General features: G+C 38.3%; 1 protein-coding gene across 4 annotated transcripts in view; it reads left to right on the top strand.

Annotated features, from left to right (window-relative positions):
* Positions 1 to 2,088: 2,088 nt before the first annotated feature.
* Positions 2,089 to 15,069, top strand: part of dazap1 (DAZ associated protein 1) — a 34,890-nt gene continuing 21,909 nt past the window's right edge. For 2 of the 4 annotated variants that reach the window (XM_057840937.1, XM_057840933.1), the window contains exons 1-6: positions 2,089 to 2,417; positions 4,566 to 4,606; positions 5,760 to 5,926; positions 6,292 to 6,357; positions 9,363 to 9,470; positions 9,660 to 9,708. In XM_057840937.1, the coding sequence (XP_057696920.1) occupies positions 2,386 to 2,417; positions 4,566 to 4,606; positions 5,760 to 5,926; positions 6,292 to 6,357; positions 9,363 to 9,470; positions 9,660 to 9,708 (463 nt within the window). In that variant the 5' untranslated portion in view covers positions 2,089 to 2,385. The remainder of the gene's footprint in view (positions 2,418 to 4,565; positions 4,607 to 5,759; positions 5,927 to 6,291; positions 6,358 to 9,362; positions 9,471 to 9,659; positions 9,709 to 15,069) is intronic. The other 2 variants (XM_057840935.1, XM_057840936.1) reach the window with 2 other exon arrangements.

Raw genomic sequence — 15,069 nt, 5'->3', positions numbered from 1 at the left:
ACACACTACTTGTACAGCCATTTGAAAACTACAATAACGTTACATATTGCCTGAGTAAGGGAAGTAAGTGAGTATGAAGGCACGGAAATTTTCTGTTTCAATTATTATTATTTTCCTTTATATGCGCTTTCTAAGTCTGCAGCATTTTGCCATATGAAAAATACACTCGTCACTAATATAGAAGAGCCAAAGTACAGTAAGAAACACACTTTTGGTACAGCTATGCACAAATACTGATTAGTTGATAAGCCTATCCTGCTCGCCCATTAACCTAATAAGGACAGGCATTAGTGTAAATGGATGGCTGGATAATATTATTATGTATGGTAATTTAGGGATATATACTGGCATAGTCCTATGTATCCAATGTAAATTATATTCATCAAACCAAAGTGGTTTGCGGGCTCCCTCTAGTGGTATGTAAGCAAACAGTACTCCCTGAGCATACAGTTCAGTTGTATTGAACATTTACTGTATTTTGTAAGGACAAGTTTTGTTGTTCTTTTAAGACTTCTATTTTGGTGATATTTTATGGAATTTTTATTTGCAAAATATTGTAATTGCACTTTTAACCTTTTTGTTTTTCCAGTAAATGTCCGTATTTGTCATGTGTTTATTTTAATTATCTTCATTTAAAATATATATATTTTTATTTTAATGTAAAATAACAACTTTATTGTTGTTTAATTTAGATTTTGTTTTAATAATTTTGCTTGTTTTTCTTTAGTCCCAGATGATGATTTATTTCGACTTTATTACTATACAACTTGAGATGTTTTTTTTCACCTAACCATCAGAATATGTCAATATAATTTACAATAGTAAATTAATGATCGCTGCCAGGTCTCCCAATCAAAATGGATTGGATGTCTATCGCGTTAAAGGCATAATGATTCCATTTGCAATTGGCTACTAGCTTGGCACAGAATTATTGACCTTGCTCCATAGGCGGAGTTTGACTTTTGGAGCAGGGAGGGGCACAACATGTTGATGACCCCAAAACGCAGTGTCAGCAATAAAATTAACTTACAATAATATTTATAATAAGTTGAAAATGAGTGTTTTTTGTTTCCCATCATTCTTGAGGGGAATTCTAAATCAGGCTGCTTAGGACAGGACTTTTCGCCAAGATCGCCATCCATTAAATATGTTATGCCCGCCGGTGTCGTGCCAATGTCGTTACCCATGTCGTTACCCATGTCAAAAATTGTACCCCCTGGGCGGAGCCATATGGAGGTAGATTTGTGTCTTCATTATTTGATCCCAAAAAAAGTTCCTTCAATCAAAATGTATATTTTCAATTTAAAAAAGTCACTTCAAAAAAAAAAAAAAAGTGTTTGAATGCAAAAATAAATTTGAAACTAAAAAAAATGCATTAGAAAGCTATTTTTCTTTGAATTTTTTTTTTTGATTGAAGTCATTGTTTTTTTTTTTTTGGTATAAGCAACTTTTTTGATTGAAGTAATGTTGTTTTGTGTTTGGGCCAGATTTTGGCTAGGACATTTGTGTCTTTATTATTCAATCAAAAAATAAGTTGCTTCAAACAGAAAATATATATTTTCAAAAGAAACATCACTTCAATCAAAATAAGAAAAAATATAATCACAGAAAAAAAGTTATTGAATGCAAAAAAAAAAAATTGAGACTCAAATATTTGCATTTGAACACTTAATTTTTAATTAAAAAAAGTTTTCTTTGATTTTAGCAATCCTTTTTGTGTGTCATTTGTGTCTAAATCATTCAATCCCCCAAAAAGTTGCTACAAAAAAAAAAAAACAAAAAAAAAAATTCAAACAAAGAAAAAAATCATTTGAAAAAAAAAATAGGGGAGGGCATTTTTGTTGTTGTTGAAAATAATATGCAAAGCAAATGACCGTCTAAGGTGCTCGTCACATGATCTGTTCGAAAAATAATTTTGACCCATTATAAAAATATCGTTTTTTGTTCATTTCATTCATTTTTGTTGTTTGTTTTATTGCTTTAAAACTTTTGTATATATAGGAAAGTCAATTACATGCAATGACACTTTTCGTCCACCAGGGGGGCCTGCCCCCCCCCTTAAACTCCGCTTATGCCTTGCTCGTGAAGGAACACAAGTGATGAGGTTTCCGATTTGTAAGCTTTATTTCCTTTCACTGCTATTGTTAGTATGATTTTAATCATACAGGATTTGAAGAGTAGTAAACCACTCAAATCGCGGTGGTGGTCTCTGGAAGTGGTGGATGAGTGTTCCTTTAAAGGCGGTGCACTCTGCAGTGTCGTCATTGCGCAGAGCAGTTTTGAACCAAAAAGCGGAGTGACCTTCCTTCGCTCTCAGTCTTGAGAGGGGCAGCACTCAAGCGAGAAGCCGGCCACAGTACACGCAGCCCCGCTTCAGCCTCAGAAATGAACAACAATTTAGTCGGCGATGAAATCGGGTAAGCTCCGTCCTACCGCGGAAGTGCTGTTCCATGGGAGCTGGGACGGAAAGTGTTTTTCGGAACTTGAACTCTGTCAGGCTCAGACCTCTTGCTGAGCTTCTCATTTGACAGCTAGCGTTTGCAAACGAGCTAGGTTAGCTCCAGTTAGTTAGCGAGACCGTTAGCGCCCGCAAATAGGGGCAAAAAAAGTACATTTTATGGTGGAAGTCGCGCGGGTAGTAGCTGAAGCAGAAACGCTCTCCTACGGTATTGCCTTTTGACAAATTGCTTGCCATGCCAATGTGCAAAAGTGGCACGTTATCCACTTATGCCGGTTGTGTTTTCCTTTCGGTTCCGGGCATATGAGCTAGCCTAGCTGACGTTTGCCAGCGAAGCCCAAGTATGACCGGACCGACTTGGACACAGGAGGACACTTGGCGGGCACCGCATCCTCTGTCCCGCTCGTCCTCCACCGATGTCACGGTCGTCAAGTGTGTCCGCGATGCAACGAGCTTGATAGTGCCAGTCCGGGATGATAAATTGCTCGTGAAGTTGCAGCATCTTCGGGAAGCGCTCCGAACACCGGCAGGATCTCTCCAACCGGGACCGCCGTGCTGAGACTGGATATAGCCGGCTCCAGCCTGTGTCATTTATATACCTTTGGATTAACTGGACGGTGAAAACGAGCATAAGTGCCTAATATATACTGTGTAAAAAATACGTAAGATACAAAAGATTGTTATTTACACGCGCTACACACACATACTACACTTATATACACGAATTCATTTGTACTTGGCTGAACTACTATTTCCGACTGTACATACAGATACAGCATACCTTATCATGTACAGTTGACTGCTTACAATTGTGTACCTGATTGTGTGTGCATGCGTATTTCCCTCTGTGTGCCTTACTGTTTACATTAGTGCACCTGATTATCTAACTGTTTAATATTTTACTACAAAATTACTTTTTACAATTGTAGACTTAATTGAGTAAATTTAAATATTTGACCCCACACATGTGTATCTTTCTAGTCACACCATTGTACTGTGTGCCTGACTGTGTGTACACTTCTTTCACTACTGTATGTCGAACTGACATTTTACACTGTACACACTGTATTAGATATGTGCCGATTACCGGTTTCAAGGTATACCGTGGTTGGAAAACGTCAAGGTTTCAAAACCGCAAAAATTTTCCATCATACCGTTCCTACGTTATTAGCTATTTTTTATGTCCCAAAAATGCATGGAGAAATCCTTCGTTTGCAGCTGCAAGGCTCAACCCTCCCACACCGGTTGTTGCTCACTGTCACTGAGTCTGCTGTCCTACACGATGGCTGGAGGAGGTGAAACTCCTGAACTTTTTCCCCCATCAATGAAAACGAAATCGCTGGTATGGGATTACTTCGGTTACAGATAGCAGCGACTTAGTGGAGGAGAGCCAACCGACATGTAAAACATGTTTGCGTTGGGTGGCTTCGAGGAGGCAATACCTCCGATATGATTTCGCATTAATGCATTATTAAAAGTTGGTAAACACTGTCATGAACGTTTCCCACTAGCGACGAGAGTTAACTCCAGCGTGTTTAGTGTGTCTTGCGGTGGTAAAACGTGTTGTTGTTTTCTCTCTGGCAACAGTCTGTGTTTAGAAAGAGTGTGTGTATGATGTAAACATGATAAGAGTTATACACAAGTGCTTTTTATGGTAAATAATTCATTTTTTCCCCTGATATAATAATAATGTTGAGCTGTGGCTGTAGTTTTAGGGTCGCCTAAAGGACGACATTTTCTTTAGTTTTATTTAGATTTTTGTTGTTGTTGTTGAACTTAACATTATACTTATGTTCCAATTTGCTAGTATGTTTTGAAAAATAAAAACCCTGTTAAACGGAGTTTTTTTTTAAACCCAAATGTCTCAAAGTAACAAATTTTAGAGCTTTAATTGCAGTACCGTGACAGAGTGAAACCGTGATATTTTTGCTTAAGGTTATCATACCCTTAGAATATCATACCAACACATGCCTACACTGTACCTGACCAGCAAACTTTTATATAGGTATTTGACAATTTACACTATTGTGCCTCAAAGGACTGTTTACGGTTGTATAACTGTAAGGTAATCATGAACTGTTTTGTGTGGTCTTTTTTTTTTCTGTAGAAAATTATTTGTTGGTGGGCTGGACTGGAGCACAACACAAGGTATGTATCATGAAGGTACTTTTATTTTATGTAGAAACTAAATAGTACACAATACTATTGTATTGTTTAAACAGCCATTTTTTTCCAGGACAAATTGGCAAACTTGTTGTAAAAGAGAACCTGGCTAGCTTTTTGCAAAAGGTTAAGCATGCATGCAGAATTGTGGTGTGTCAATTTTGCTAGGAAACTGAAAGAAAAGTTGAATGTTTGAATTATTTTGCTAGGAAACAAAGAAAAGTTGAATGTTTGAATTATTGTTGCTTTTTATAAATTACATTTTTTGGGGGGAGGGGGTAGTTGTGGGTGTGTGACTGTCTATTGAAAATACTAGCATTTTCTTCATAGCCTATTAAAAAACCTTTGGTGAAAAAAACGGTGCTCTTTAAAAAACTGTTTTGTTTAATACAAACTTGAAGGACTGTGTTAATAACTGCATTGCAGAGACCTTGCTCATCATAAGTGGAAAATAATCATTTTTTCCAACACTCAAAATTTTGTTCTTGTGTTACCCCTAGACACAAGGAAAAAAATGAATGTTTATCATCATACTCATTTGAGTTTTGCTAAAGGTTAGCTGCTTTAGTGTAGCTAAACAACCTCCTCAGATATGTTCTAGTCTAGCCTGTGTCCAGCTCTTCATTGGTGCTTGCTTGTTTGGCCATTGTGTTACTATGTACGTGTGTGTTTTAACGGCACTGTACCATAAAGATCTCAAGCACGGTACTGTGGAACTCTGCTTGTTCCCTTGGCATTGTCCGCAGGGCTTCCCAGCAAAGAGAAGAGCAATTACAGACTCCTCATTTGTTGAAACTTGCTCACTTGGGTGTGTACTGGCATCTCAGGGCTGTGGCGTGTGTTGTGCTTGGTGCTAAGGAAGATGGTACTGGGTCAGTCTTTCAGGCATTTAGAATACATAACATCTCATGTGTGTACTTCTGTTGTAAATTTGCTGATGATGATTGACCTTTTATTGCCTGTGCTCAAGGTTTTTTCTCAAACTTTATAACATTAAAAGCAGGTGTATACACATTTATTTACCGCTCATGTTCAGAAGGCAAACAGGGCTGACTAATCTCATTTATTACCATTGCACATTTGCAGTGTTTCTGTGTTGTGGTTAATAATTATTTCCATTTTTATCTTTTTCCCTCAGAAACCCTGAGAAACTACTTTTCACAATATGGGGAAGTGGTAGATTGTGTTATAATGAAGGACAAAACAACTAATCAGTCGCGAGGCTTTGGTTTTGTCAAATTCAAAGACCCCAATTGTGTACGGACAGTGCTGGAGACAAAGCCACATAATTTAGATGGCAGAAATGTAAGTATTTCATATAAAAATACTCCTGAAATGTCTGCTTCTATTAATAAATGTGTTGTAAGTTTCAACCAGTTTAACTGTATTTGATTATTCACATTAGCTGGATGATTAAGTATGAGTACTTAAGTGTATTCTGCGGTATACACGTTCTTGAAAACTTATAGTGGCTTGCTCTACAAGACTTACCTGTTCAAAGTCAAATTAACCAAACCTTGCTGCTTGCATCGTTATTCTGACTGTGTATAAACACGCTGTTTTTTTCGTGTACTCTACCGCAATGTCATCAATCATTTATTCAGATAATCAAATTGTAAAAAGCGTTGACATGCCTTGTTGATTGTTAAGTTTCGTCTCTATGCTGTTAGATTGACCCGAAGCCATGCACTCCTCGAGGAATGCAACCTGAAAAATCGCGAACTAAGGAAGGATGGGTAAGGAGAATCTGATTCCTTCTGGCCAGTCAATGTTAGGCATTTATGCCTTAAATACTAGATAAATCATACTGATTATTAGAGTAATAATAAGAAATTGACCGATAATAGGTTTTCAGGACTAATACCGATAATTAATAGTTAGAGGGGCCGATAACCGATTTTTGGAGCCGATATTCATCTGCAGTAAAAGTGTAAAAATTGGCGTAAAAAAAAGGAATAATAAAAACATTGAAACGCTAAAGGCATGTTTATTCAATCACACAAATAGAAAATAATAGCTAATAATAGGGGGAGGAGTTGTTCACTGGTAGAGTAGTCGTTCCCCAACCCAGAGGTTGTGGGTTCGATTCTCTGCCCTGATGACCTCATCTAAGTATCCTTGAGCAAGATACTAAACCCCATGTTGCTACTGGTAGTGTGTCACCAGTAGGCAGTGTTGTTAATCTTACTATAAAAAAGTAATTAGTTACAGTTACAAAGTATCGTCACACCCCTAATATATATAGATATATTTTTCAATATGCAGGTGAGCCTCTGAGTCTCCTACCTCTCCTGTCCTTGCTCATGGAAACGTCATTCAAGAAAGGTTTAGGGCAAGTGACTATTTTTAATAATTAAAAAATTAGGGCTGTCAAACGATTAAAATTTTCAATAGAGTTTATTACAGCTTAAAAATTAATTAATCGTAATTAATCGCAATTCAAACCATCTATAAAATATGCCATATTTTTCTGTAAATTATTGTTGGAATGGAAAGATAAGACACAAGATGGATATAAACATTCAACATACGGTACATAAGTACTGTATTTGTTTATTATTACAATAAATCAACAAGATGGCATTAACATTATTAACATTCTGTTAAAGCGATCCATGGATAGAGAGACTTGTAGTTCTTAAAAGATAAATGTTAGTACAAGTTATAGAAATGTTATATTAAAACCCCTCTTAATGTTTTCGTTTTAATAAAATTTGTAAAATTTTCAATCAAAAAATAAACTAGTAGCTCGCCATTGTTGATGTCAATAATTACACAATGCTCATGGGTGCTTAAGCCCATAAAATCAGTCGCACCCAAGCGCCAGCAGAGGGCGACAAAACTCCAAAATACACAAGTAACAAGTTGGCATTGCACTGTGCTGTCATTTTAATCTGTTTGAGCGGGGCATGTGCGTTAATTGCGTCAAATATTTTAACGTGATTAATTAAAAAAATTAATTACCGCCCGTTAACGCGAAAATTTTGACAGCCCTATAAAAAAATATATTGTAGCATCTACAAGGACAACACCAACTTGGTGATGATAATGCATAATCAGCGGGAAAACAATACATTGTTATAAAATGATTGTACTCATCTAGACGCTACGAACTGTATGTGGAAAAAAAAAAGTTTAAGATGACACCCGCCACGCTAAATGCTAATGCTAACGTGAATGCTCTGAGCCAATCATCGTCGCGTTTGTAAAGGCGTCACCCCCCCCCCCCCCCCCCCCCCCCCCCGCCCTTACCTCCCAGGCAGTTGTGAGCAGTGTGTAGTAATGCGGCAACGCGCCCGCTCTCATCTCATAACGGTAACGGTGTTCCAAAGATGGAAAAATTAATTAATTAGATTACTCACTCATAAAAAAACTTGTACACGCGTTATACTCTAACGCCATTATTAACAACACTGCCAGTAGGTAGATGAGGATACAGGGTGAAGCGCTTTGAGGGTCTTAAAAAGGTGGAAAAGCACAATACAAGTGCAACTCCATTTACAATTACCATTTAAACAATCAGAGGACGGGGTGAATACTAGTGCAGGAGACAGCAGGCAAGAGAGAGAGGCACGGCTGCATCTGAGCCAAAATAACCCATTTTTAAATAGATTTTTTTTCATCTCGGCCGGTAGGATTAAACTACAGGCCAAATTTCCAAATATTGGTGCAAATAATCAGTCTATCTCTAGTAATAATAATAAACCACACATTCCGGAACTTATGCACAGAGCAACCAACACTGGAATTTATTTGAGAAAAATTGCCTGGACCATCGTATTGAGATATTATTGTAATTCATTCCGTGATCCAGCTCGTCTCTAATCAAGCTGTTCATAAAACGTCCAGTTCATGTGCGCAGTAAACCTCTGTCTTGGCAATTCTAATTTCTTTCTGTCAAACATGAGTTTCTTAGGGTTAGGACTCAGATTTGATTAGCAGTTTGATGTTTAATACATATTTGAAACAACACCTTTGAAACATGTTGACAATGAGAATATAGTACAATGCACTTATACACCCTCAAATTTGAGAATCAAAATTCAATGCTTTATGATAACCCGTTATATTGTCTGCATGTACCTACCGGTAGTATACAGTAGTGACCAAATTACTCCAACAATATCATTAAGTCTAAGGAGTAGCACTGCTATGACTGGCACTTGAAGCGCTATTTTCTCTTATGAACCTGACTTAGAATTATAATATAATTGTGTGATAGTAGTGAAGAAAATCATGCGTCGTCACTGCAGTTTAAAAAACCTAAAAGAAAAAAAAAGGAGAAAACTGTTCAGTTGTCCCTCTATTCACTGAATACAGACGTTATCCAATTGTGTAGCAGATGAATAATTGCCTTTTGTCATACTGTATCTGTCTGCAAGCATGGGCTTTGAATGTCAGAGGCCATTGTGAGTGAGGCCCTCTAGGTCGTCACTGTTTTTACTAGCAAAGCAATAGATGCATTTGATTAAAGTCTTTGTTGTAGAAGCAGCCTCGAGCCTTTACAGTTTGAGTGCAGTGCAGTGCGATTGTGAAGTGAGTGAGTGGAGGAAGGAAGCCATGTTCCCTGATTTGTGGAGACTAGTGTTTGCATTGACATGACATGTTAAGAATTATACCCCAGGGCAAGAGGAGAACCTAATTTCTTCTGCACTGCCTGAATAGATGACAGCTAAGCGGCCCTTCCCAGAGGGATCCTTTAACGGGCACTGTAATCCATACACTCCTTGTTTTCTTTCAGAAGGGCAGCAAAGCCGATAGCAATAAATCAAAGAAGATATTTGTAGGTGGAATCCCCCATAACTGTGGCGAGCCTGAACTCAGGGACTATTTCAATAGGTTCGGAGTGGTGAGTATTGTAAATTCCATAATCATCAATTAATGTTAGTTTTATGAATATTTGGATCCACTGATTTATACATTAGTCATGATAAAACCAAATTTTATAAAAGTGAGATATTAATTTTATATTTGTCTTAGGTAAACAGAATTTTTCTGCTTTCTCTAAATGGCCACCGTTTCCCTTTTCTAATTCAAGGTCACAGAGGTGGTAATGATCTATGATGCAGAGAAGCAGAGGCCCCGAGGTAAAAGCTGATCCCGTTTTCAACCCTCCCTCCATCCATACCTTACCATCTTAAATCTAAGGACAAACTATTCTGGCCCAAAGAGAAACAAACCATTCAGCTGTTGAAATGACATTCATTTTAATCACTGCAGCTCATAATTCCCCGCCCCTCCCCCTGCTATTTACACTGTATGGGCATGCCATTTAAGGTCATACCATGCTGAAACTACTTCCATACTTTAATGTACACAAAACTGACAGCATAAAATTTGACATTTATTTTAGAGAGAAGACATCAAACTGTATTGCAAAAATACTTCTTAGTGTTTTGAATGGACCCATTTACTTAACTAAAAAAAAAAAAAGATCTTACCCATGACTTTTTTTTTTTAACCTGTCCTTTTCAACTGCTGGAGACTGAGATTGGGAATCTGAAGCCCCTTTCAAACACGCCAAAATACTAGGAAAATCGCGGGATTTAAACTGGTAGCCATTATGTGTGAAACCAATTTCCCGGGTCGACTGACACGGAGATTACATGGACATTTCACGGGTCGTGTCTTAGTCCGGGACTTTCCCGGGAAGCGGTCTATGTGAAAGCAGGTGTTAAATTCCCGAGTCACAGCACGATGGCTAATGACTTAAATATCATGGCGGGCCGATCGTCACTTCCTCTCTCTTCACAGTAAGACGAAAAGCGATAAACATCGCAATTATCAACATGGCAAGATGGAAATAGCACAATGAAACTGAAAACATAATGAAATTAAATTGCTACGAGATCGTAAAGCCGAGGAAGTGGGTCCATCGTCCATCTTTGGAAATGTATGGTTTATTTTGTAGCCAATGTTAGGGTCCGTTACTGCAGAAACAATGTTATACTTCAAATCAGAAAACAACGGAGGGATGTTAAAATACAAACAAAAATACACGCGATAGCGGAAAAGGGCGAATAACACAATGGGTCCGTGACAGTAGGTCGACGAGGATCAATAATACTAACCAAGCCAGCAGGATTCTTCCTTCCCCTGGCGGCTTTCTGGCTGGCTCTCCAGTGGTTAGTTACGACGTCGGGAACGCTCCCTCCGGAGCAAAACACGATTTGACCAACATTGTGACAGCCGATGCCGACCAAAAATGACGTAATGTCTGGGTTATAGAATCGCGCCAGCAGCCCTCCCCACACAGAGAGTGCCAGTCGGCAACACGGGACAAGTCTTTGAAGGTGTCCAACTCGCGCCCTTCTCTGGACATCTCTACTTGTGTGAAAGCATTGATGCGAGTAAATCCCGCGTCGCCTTACACGGGAGTTTCCCTGGATATGTGTGTGAAAAGGGCTGTGATTATTCATTGTTTTCCATTTATTAGGAGAAAGCAGCGAAGAGGAAAGGGTTATGGGGGGACAGAAAAAAGGAGAAGGAGAGAGACAGAAGAACAAACAACAACAACAAATAAATTAAACTCCTACACTAACTAGCACTATCTCGAGTAAAGATCATCTCAAAATTCATCATTTAAAAAAAATCACACCATTTGATATTTATTAGAGTAAAATTTCAATTCCGATGAATTTGCGATTTTTTATTTTTTTTAAATCAAATTAGAATTTTTTAATTCGAATTATATTGCTCCAACACATTCCAAAAAAGCTGGGCTAAGATCATGTTTACTACTGTGTCATATCACCTTTTTTCTTTAAATCAACATTCAGTAATTGTTTGTGAACTGAGGACACAAATTGTTCATACTTATTAGGTGGATTTTTTTCCCATTCTTGCTTGATGTGCATCTTCAGCTATTCAGAAGTCCGGGGTTTCCGTTATCGTATTTTATGCTTCATAATGTGCCATATATATTTTCAATTGGAGACAGGTCTGGACTGCAGGCAGGCTAGGCTAGTACCCGCACTCTTTTATTATGTAGGCATGGTGTTGTAACATATGCAGAATGTGGTTTAGCTTTGTCTTGCTGAAATACGCAGGGGATTCCATGAAAAAGAAGTTGTTTGGATGCATCTATAACAGTCAGGATAGTTACTTGCCTCTTTGGCCCAATGGGCACGACGTCCACAATTTGAAACATCAGACCACAGAACACTTTTCCGCTTTGCTTCAGTCCATCTTAGATGAATTCGGGCCCAGAGACGCAGTCTCTGGGTGTTGTTGATAAAGGACTTTTGCTTTGCATAGTAGATTTAAGTTGCACTCAACGATGCAGCACATCATGTGTGATGTGATCACATTATGTGACCATGTGGTCATATCCTCTCCACATTGATGTAGCTTTTTGGTGCAGTGCTACCTGAGAGATCGATGCTCACGGGCATTCAATATTGGTTTTTGTCCATAGCGCTTACATGCTAGCCTAGCAAGCAACACGGTACTTCCTGATTCATCATGTAGTGCCATCTTGCAAACCTCAACTGTCCAACCACTTCCCAGGTCATCTGATGTTCGAGACAATAGGGAGAAAGAGGCTGGGGCTACAGATGTGACCAGGAAGCCACTACCTAGTTGAATATAATGTCGGAGTGCAAAGCGGTTCTTAAAGATAGTTCGGTTTCGGAGGTTTTGTCAGAAATACTTAATTTCCTCATTCTGAACCTGTTAGCGTTTACTGCATCTGTTTCAACAGCGTTTTGACTTGTTGAAAGGAAAAGGTTACATAGCATGAACCACCAATAGTCTTAAGAACATTCCAGAGTTTGGATAGCTGCAAAACAGCATTTTTAGAAGATATTTTAAGTAGCCAGAGCCTCATTTTCTAATCTGGAGAACCTCTGGAGAAAAGGATGAGATGCAAAACGTTAATACAAGTTGTTAGCAGATGCTTTGGGAGGCAAAGCATCAAATAAAAGGGGGTACATCCAAGGCAGCCAGATGGTCACAGTGCAAGAGGCAATAAGAACAGTTTGAGTTCTGGGCAATATGTTCAAAGGGGCCTCAATAATGAAAGTGATGATGCATTCCATGAGACTAAGAGTTTATTGTTTTTACTTTTCAAAAAGGCAACCTAACTTCCTGATAGCATTAACCACTACCTATATTACATAATAAAAAACATATAAAATGATATATTATATTGAAATGGTTATGCCAATAATGATTAATTAATTATATATTTTAAACAGTATCAATTATGATGATACAATATCATTATTATAATAATAATCATTATATTATTAATAGTAAGTGTTGTATAATAGTGATCCCTTGCTACTTTGCGCTTCAAACTTAGCGCCCTCAGTCCATCATGGATTTCTGTCAATCAAAAAAAAAAAAATGAATGTAGTATTTTATTTTTTAAATGTTAAAGCAGTAATGTGAGGTAATTTCATAACATGCCAAATAGGGTCACAATTAAAGTAATTAAACATTGTCCAACAAATAAAGCATGAAAAAATAATTTATATGTTGTATATTTGACAAAATAATCGCTTTTCCGAAGTTCGAGCCTGAAAGGGGACGAACCCGGAAGTGATACGTCACACTGGGAACAGCGATGGCAGCTCCATAGATACGGCTGCCATACAAAGCCCTTCAAACAGTGATTCAAACAGCGATATAGGCGATAGATAGAGCGCAAGGGAGGAGATCCAAGTTTTTGAAGAGTCTGAGGAAGAAGAGGAGCTTGGAATTTTATGTTGGACTTAACATGTTTTCGCCAGACGGTAATCAGGATGCAAACAATGTGCCTAGACTACCTGACATGGAATGGATACAAGACCCATCGAGATTACAAAATTGGTAAGATATAGGCTGTTATTATTTTCATGATTTGAAGATGCAGGCATTTGCACATAATTTAATGTTTTTGTCTATCTGATGACATTGTTAAAAAAAAAAAAATCAGACTTCATGTTTATTTTGGCAGATCTGGCAGCTCTCGTGCATACAAAATAATAATATAAAAACGTTGGGGGGAAAGAAGGAGATGAGTCGTTGATGGCTTTCTCCACTTTATTGTGGCAACAATAAGAAAACAAAATAATAGCGGACTGCCGCCACATTCGACCGCGAAGTTTTGCTTCTCGCTGATCTCCTCCTCGCCTCCTACTACTCCAGCGTCTCTTAAACGGATCGTGCATAGTGTCTTGTTATGAGTTTTTTTTTTTACAAATGTATCGAACACATGACGTGCTGACAGCTTTGTTTCTTTATTAACACATAGAGCTAACAGTAAGAACACAGCTCGGCACAGCTCTCAGCAGGAAATGGCGTCTAATGGCGTGAGGAAATGTAGTTTTTTCACAGAAGCGAACAGATTACAAAGCACCACTTCAGTGTTGTCCTGAGACTACATTTCCCATGATTCACTGCGTGACTTTAGCCGCTCGCTGATTCGTTGCGAGATTGACTCAATGCCAGCACGCTAAGTTGTGACCTGTCAGTGTCAGCGGCTCTCGTGAAACACAAACTAGAAGGCTATCAAGCGATCACCGTGAAAGAAACGCCGAACCGTACAAATGCAATGCAATGCTTGAAGCATGATGGTGGAAATACATAATACAAATACAAATAAATGTGCACAAACTCACCGGCGGTGTGTGTCTCTTACTGCAACGTGACCGTGAATTACCGCGACGCCGACCCGCTTATACGCACATCCAAACCCCTTTCCCAATTGACAGTGGACAAGATCGTAGATGACGCACAATTTAAACACGCTTAACCTAGCGAACGCAACAACAACTATGATCGGGGATTGCCACGAGTTAAATTTAGGCTAACGTCGCTAGCTTATACTGTTCATTCCACAACAGTTGGCAGCTCTGCTTTGACAAAGTCATCAGTCATCTATCCAAAGATCACACTTACTTTTTGGCAAATCCTTGAGCACTACTCGATGATGGCGTGAAATTCATTCGCTTCGTACGAACGAAAGATGTCCATTTACGTGCCCTGCTATCCTTTGGCCACTCATACAACGTTTCGAGTGAGAACAAAACATTGCCACACACCGTCGTGGCATCTTACCGAGAAGCAATGCAACAAACAATATTGTTCTATGGCGGACTTCCCTCGCACTTCCCGGTGTGACGTAATTTCCGAAGATTGCCGAAGAAAAGCATTTTCGTTGTCAAGGGCGTTGCTATGGGTTAAACAAAGAATCTGGAAGGGTTGCGTTTAAAAAAATAACGAAAATAGGCTTACAACTGTTTAGCCATTGATATTATTCAAAAATATGCTTGGCCAACCTTACTTCACATTACTGCTTTAAGGTATATGCATGTATACATTTACAAATCAGTTTTTTTTTTTTATATATATATCTCTTTTATATCATTATTATTACGTTTGCAGTGCATAAAAAACATTAAAAAATACTGTACAAGTTTTTTTTTTTTTTTTAAACTATACTTTGGGGTAAAAAGGCAAAA

This window comes from Corythoichthys intestinalis, chromosome 7 (genome assembly GCF_030265065.1).
Source record: "Corythoichthys intestinalis isolate RoL2023-P3 chromosome 7, ASM3026506v1, whole genome shotgun sequence".
NCBI classification, from domain to species: domain Eukaryota; kingdom Metazoa; phylum Chordata; class Actinopteri; order Syngnathiformes; family Syngnathidae; genus Corythoichthys; species Corythoichthys intestinalis.
This window is presented reverse-complemented; position numbering and strand designations above follow the sequence as displayed.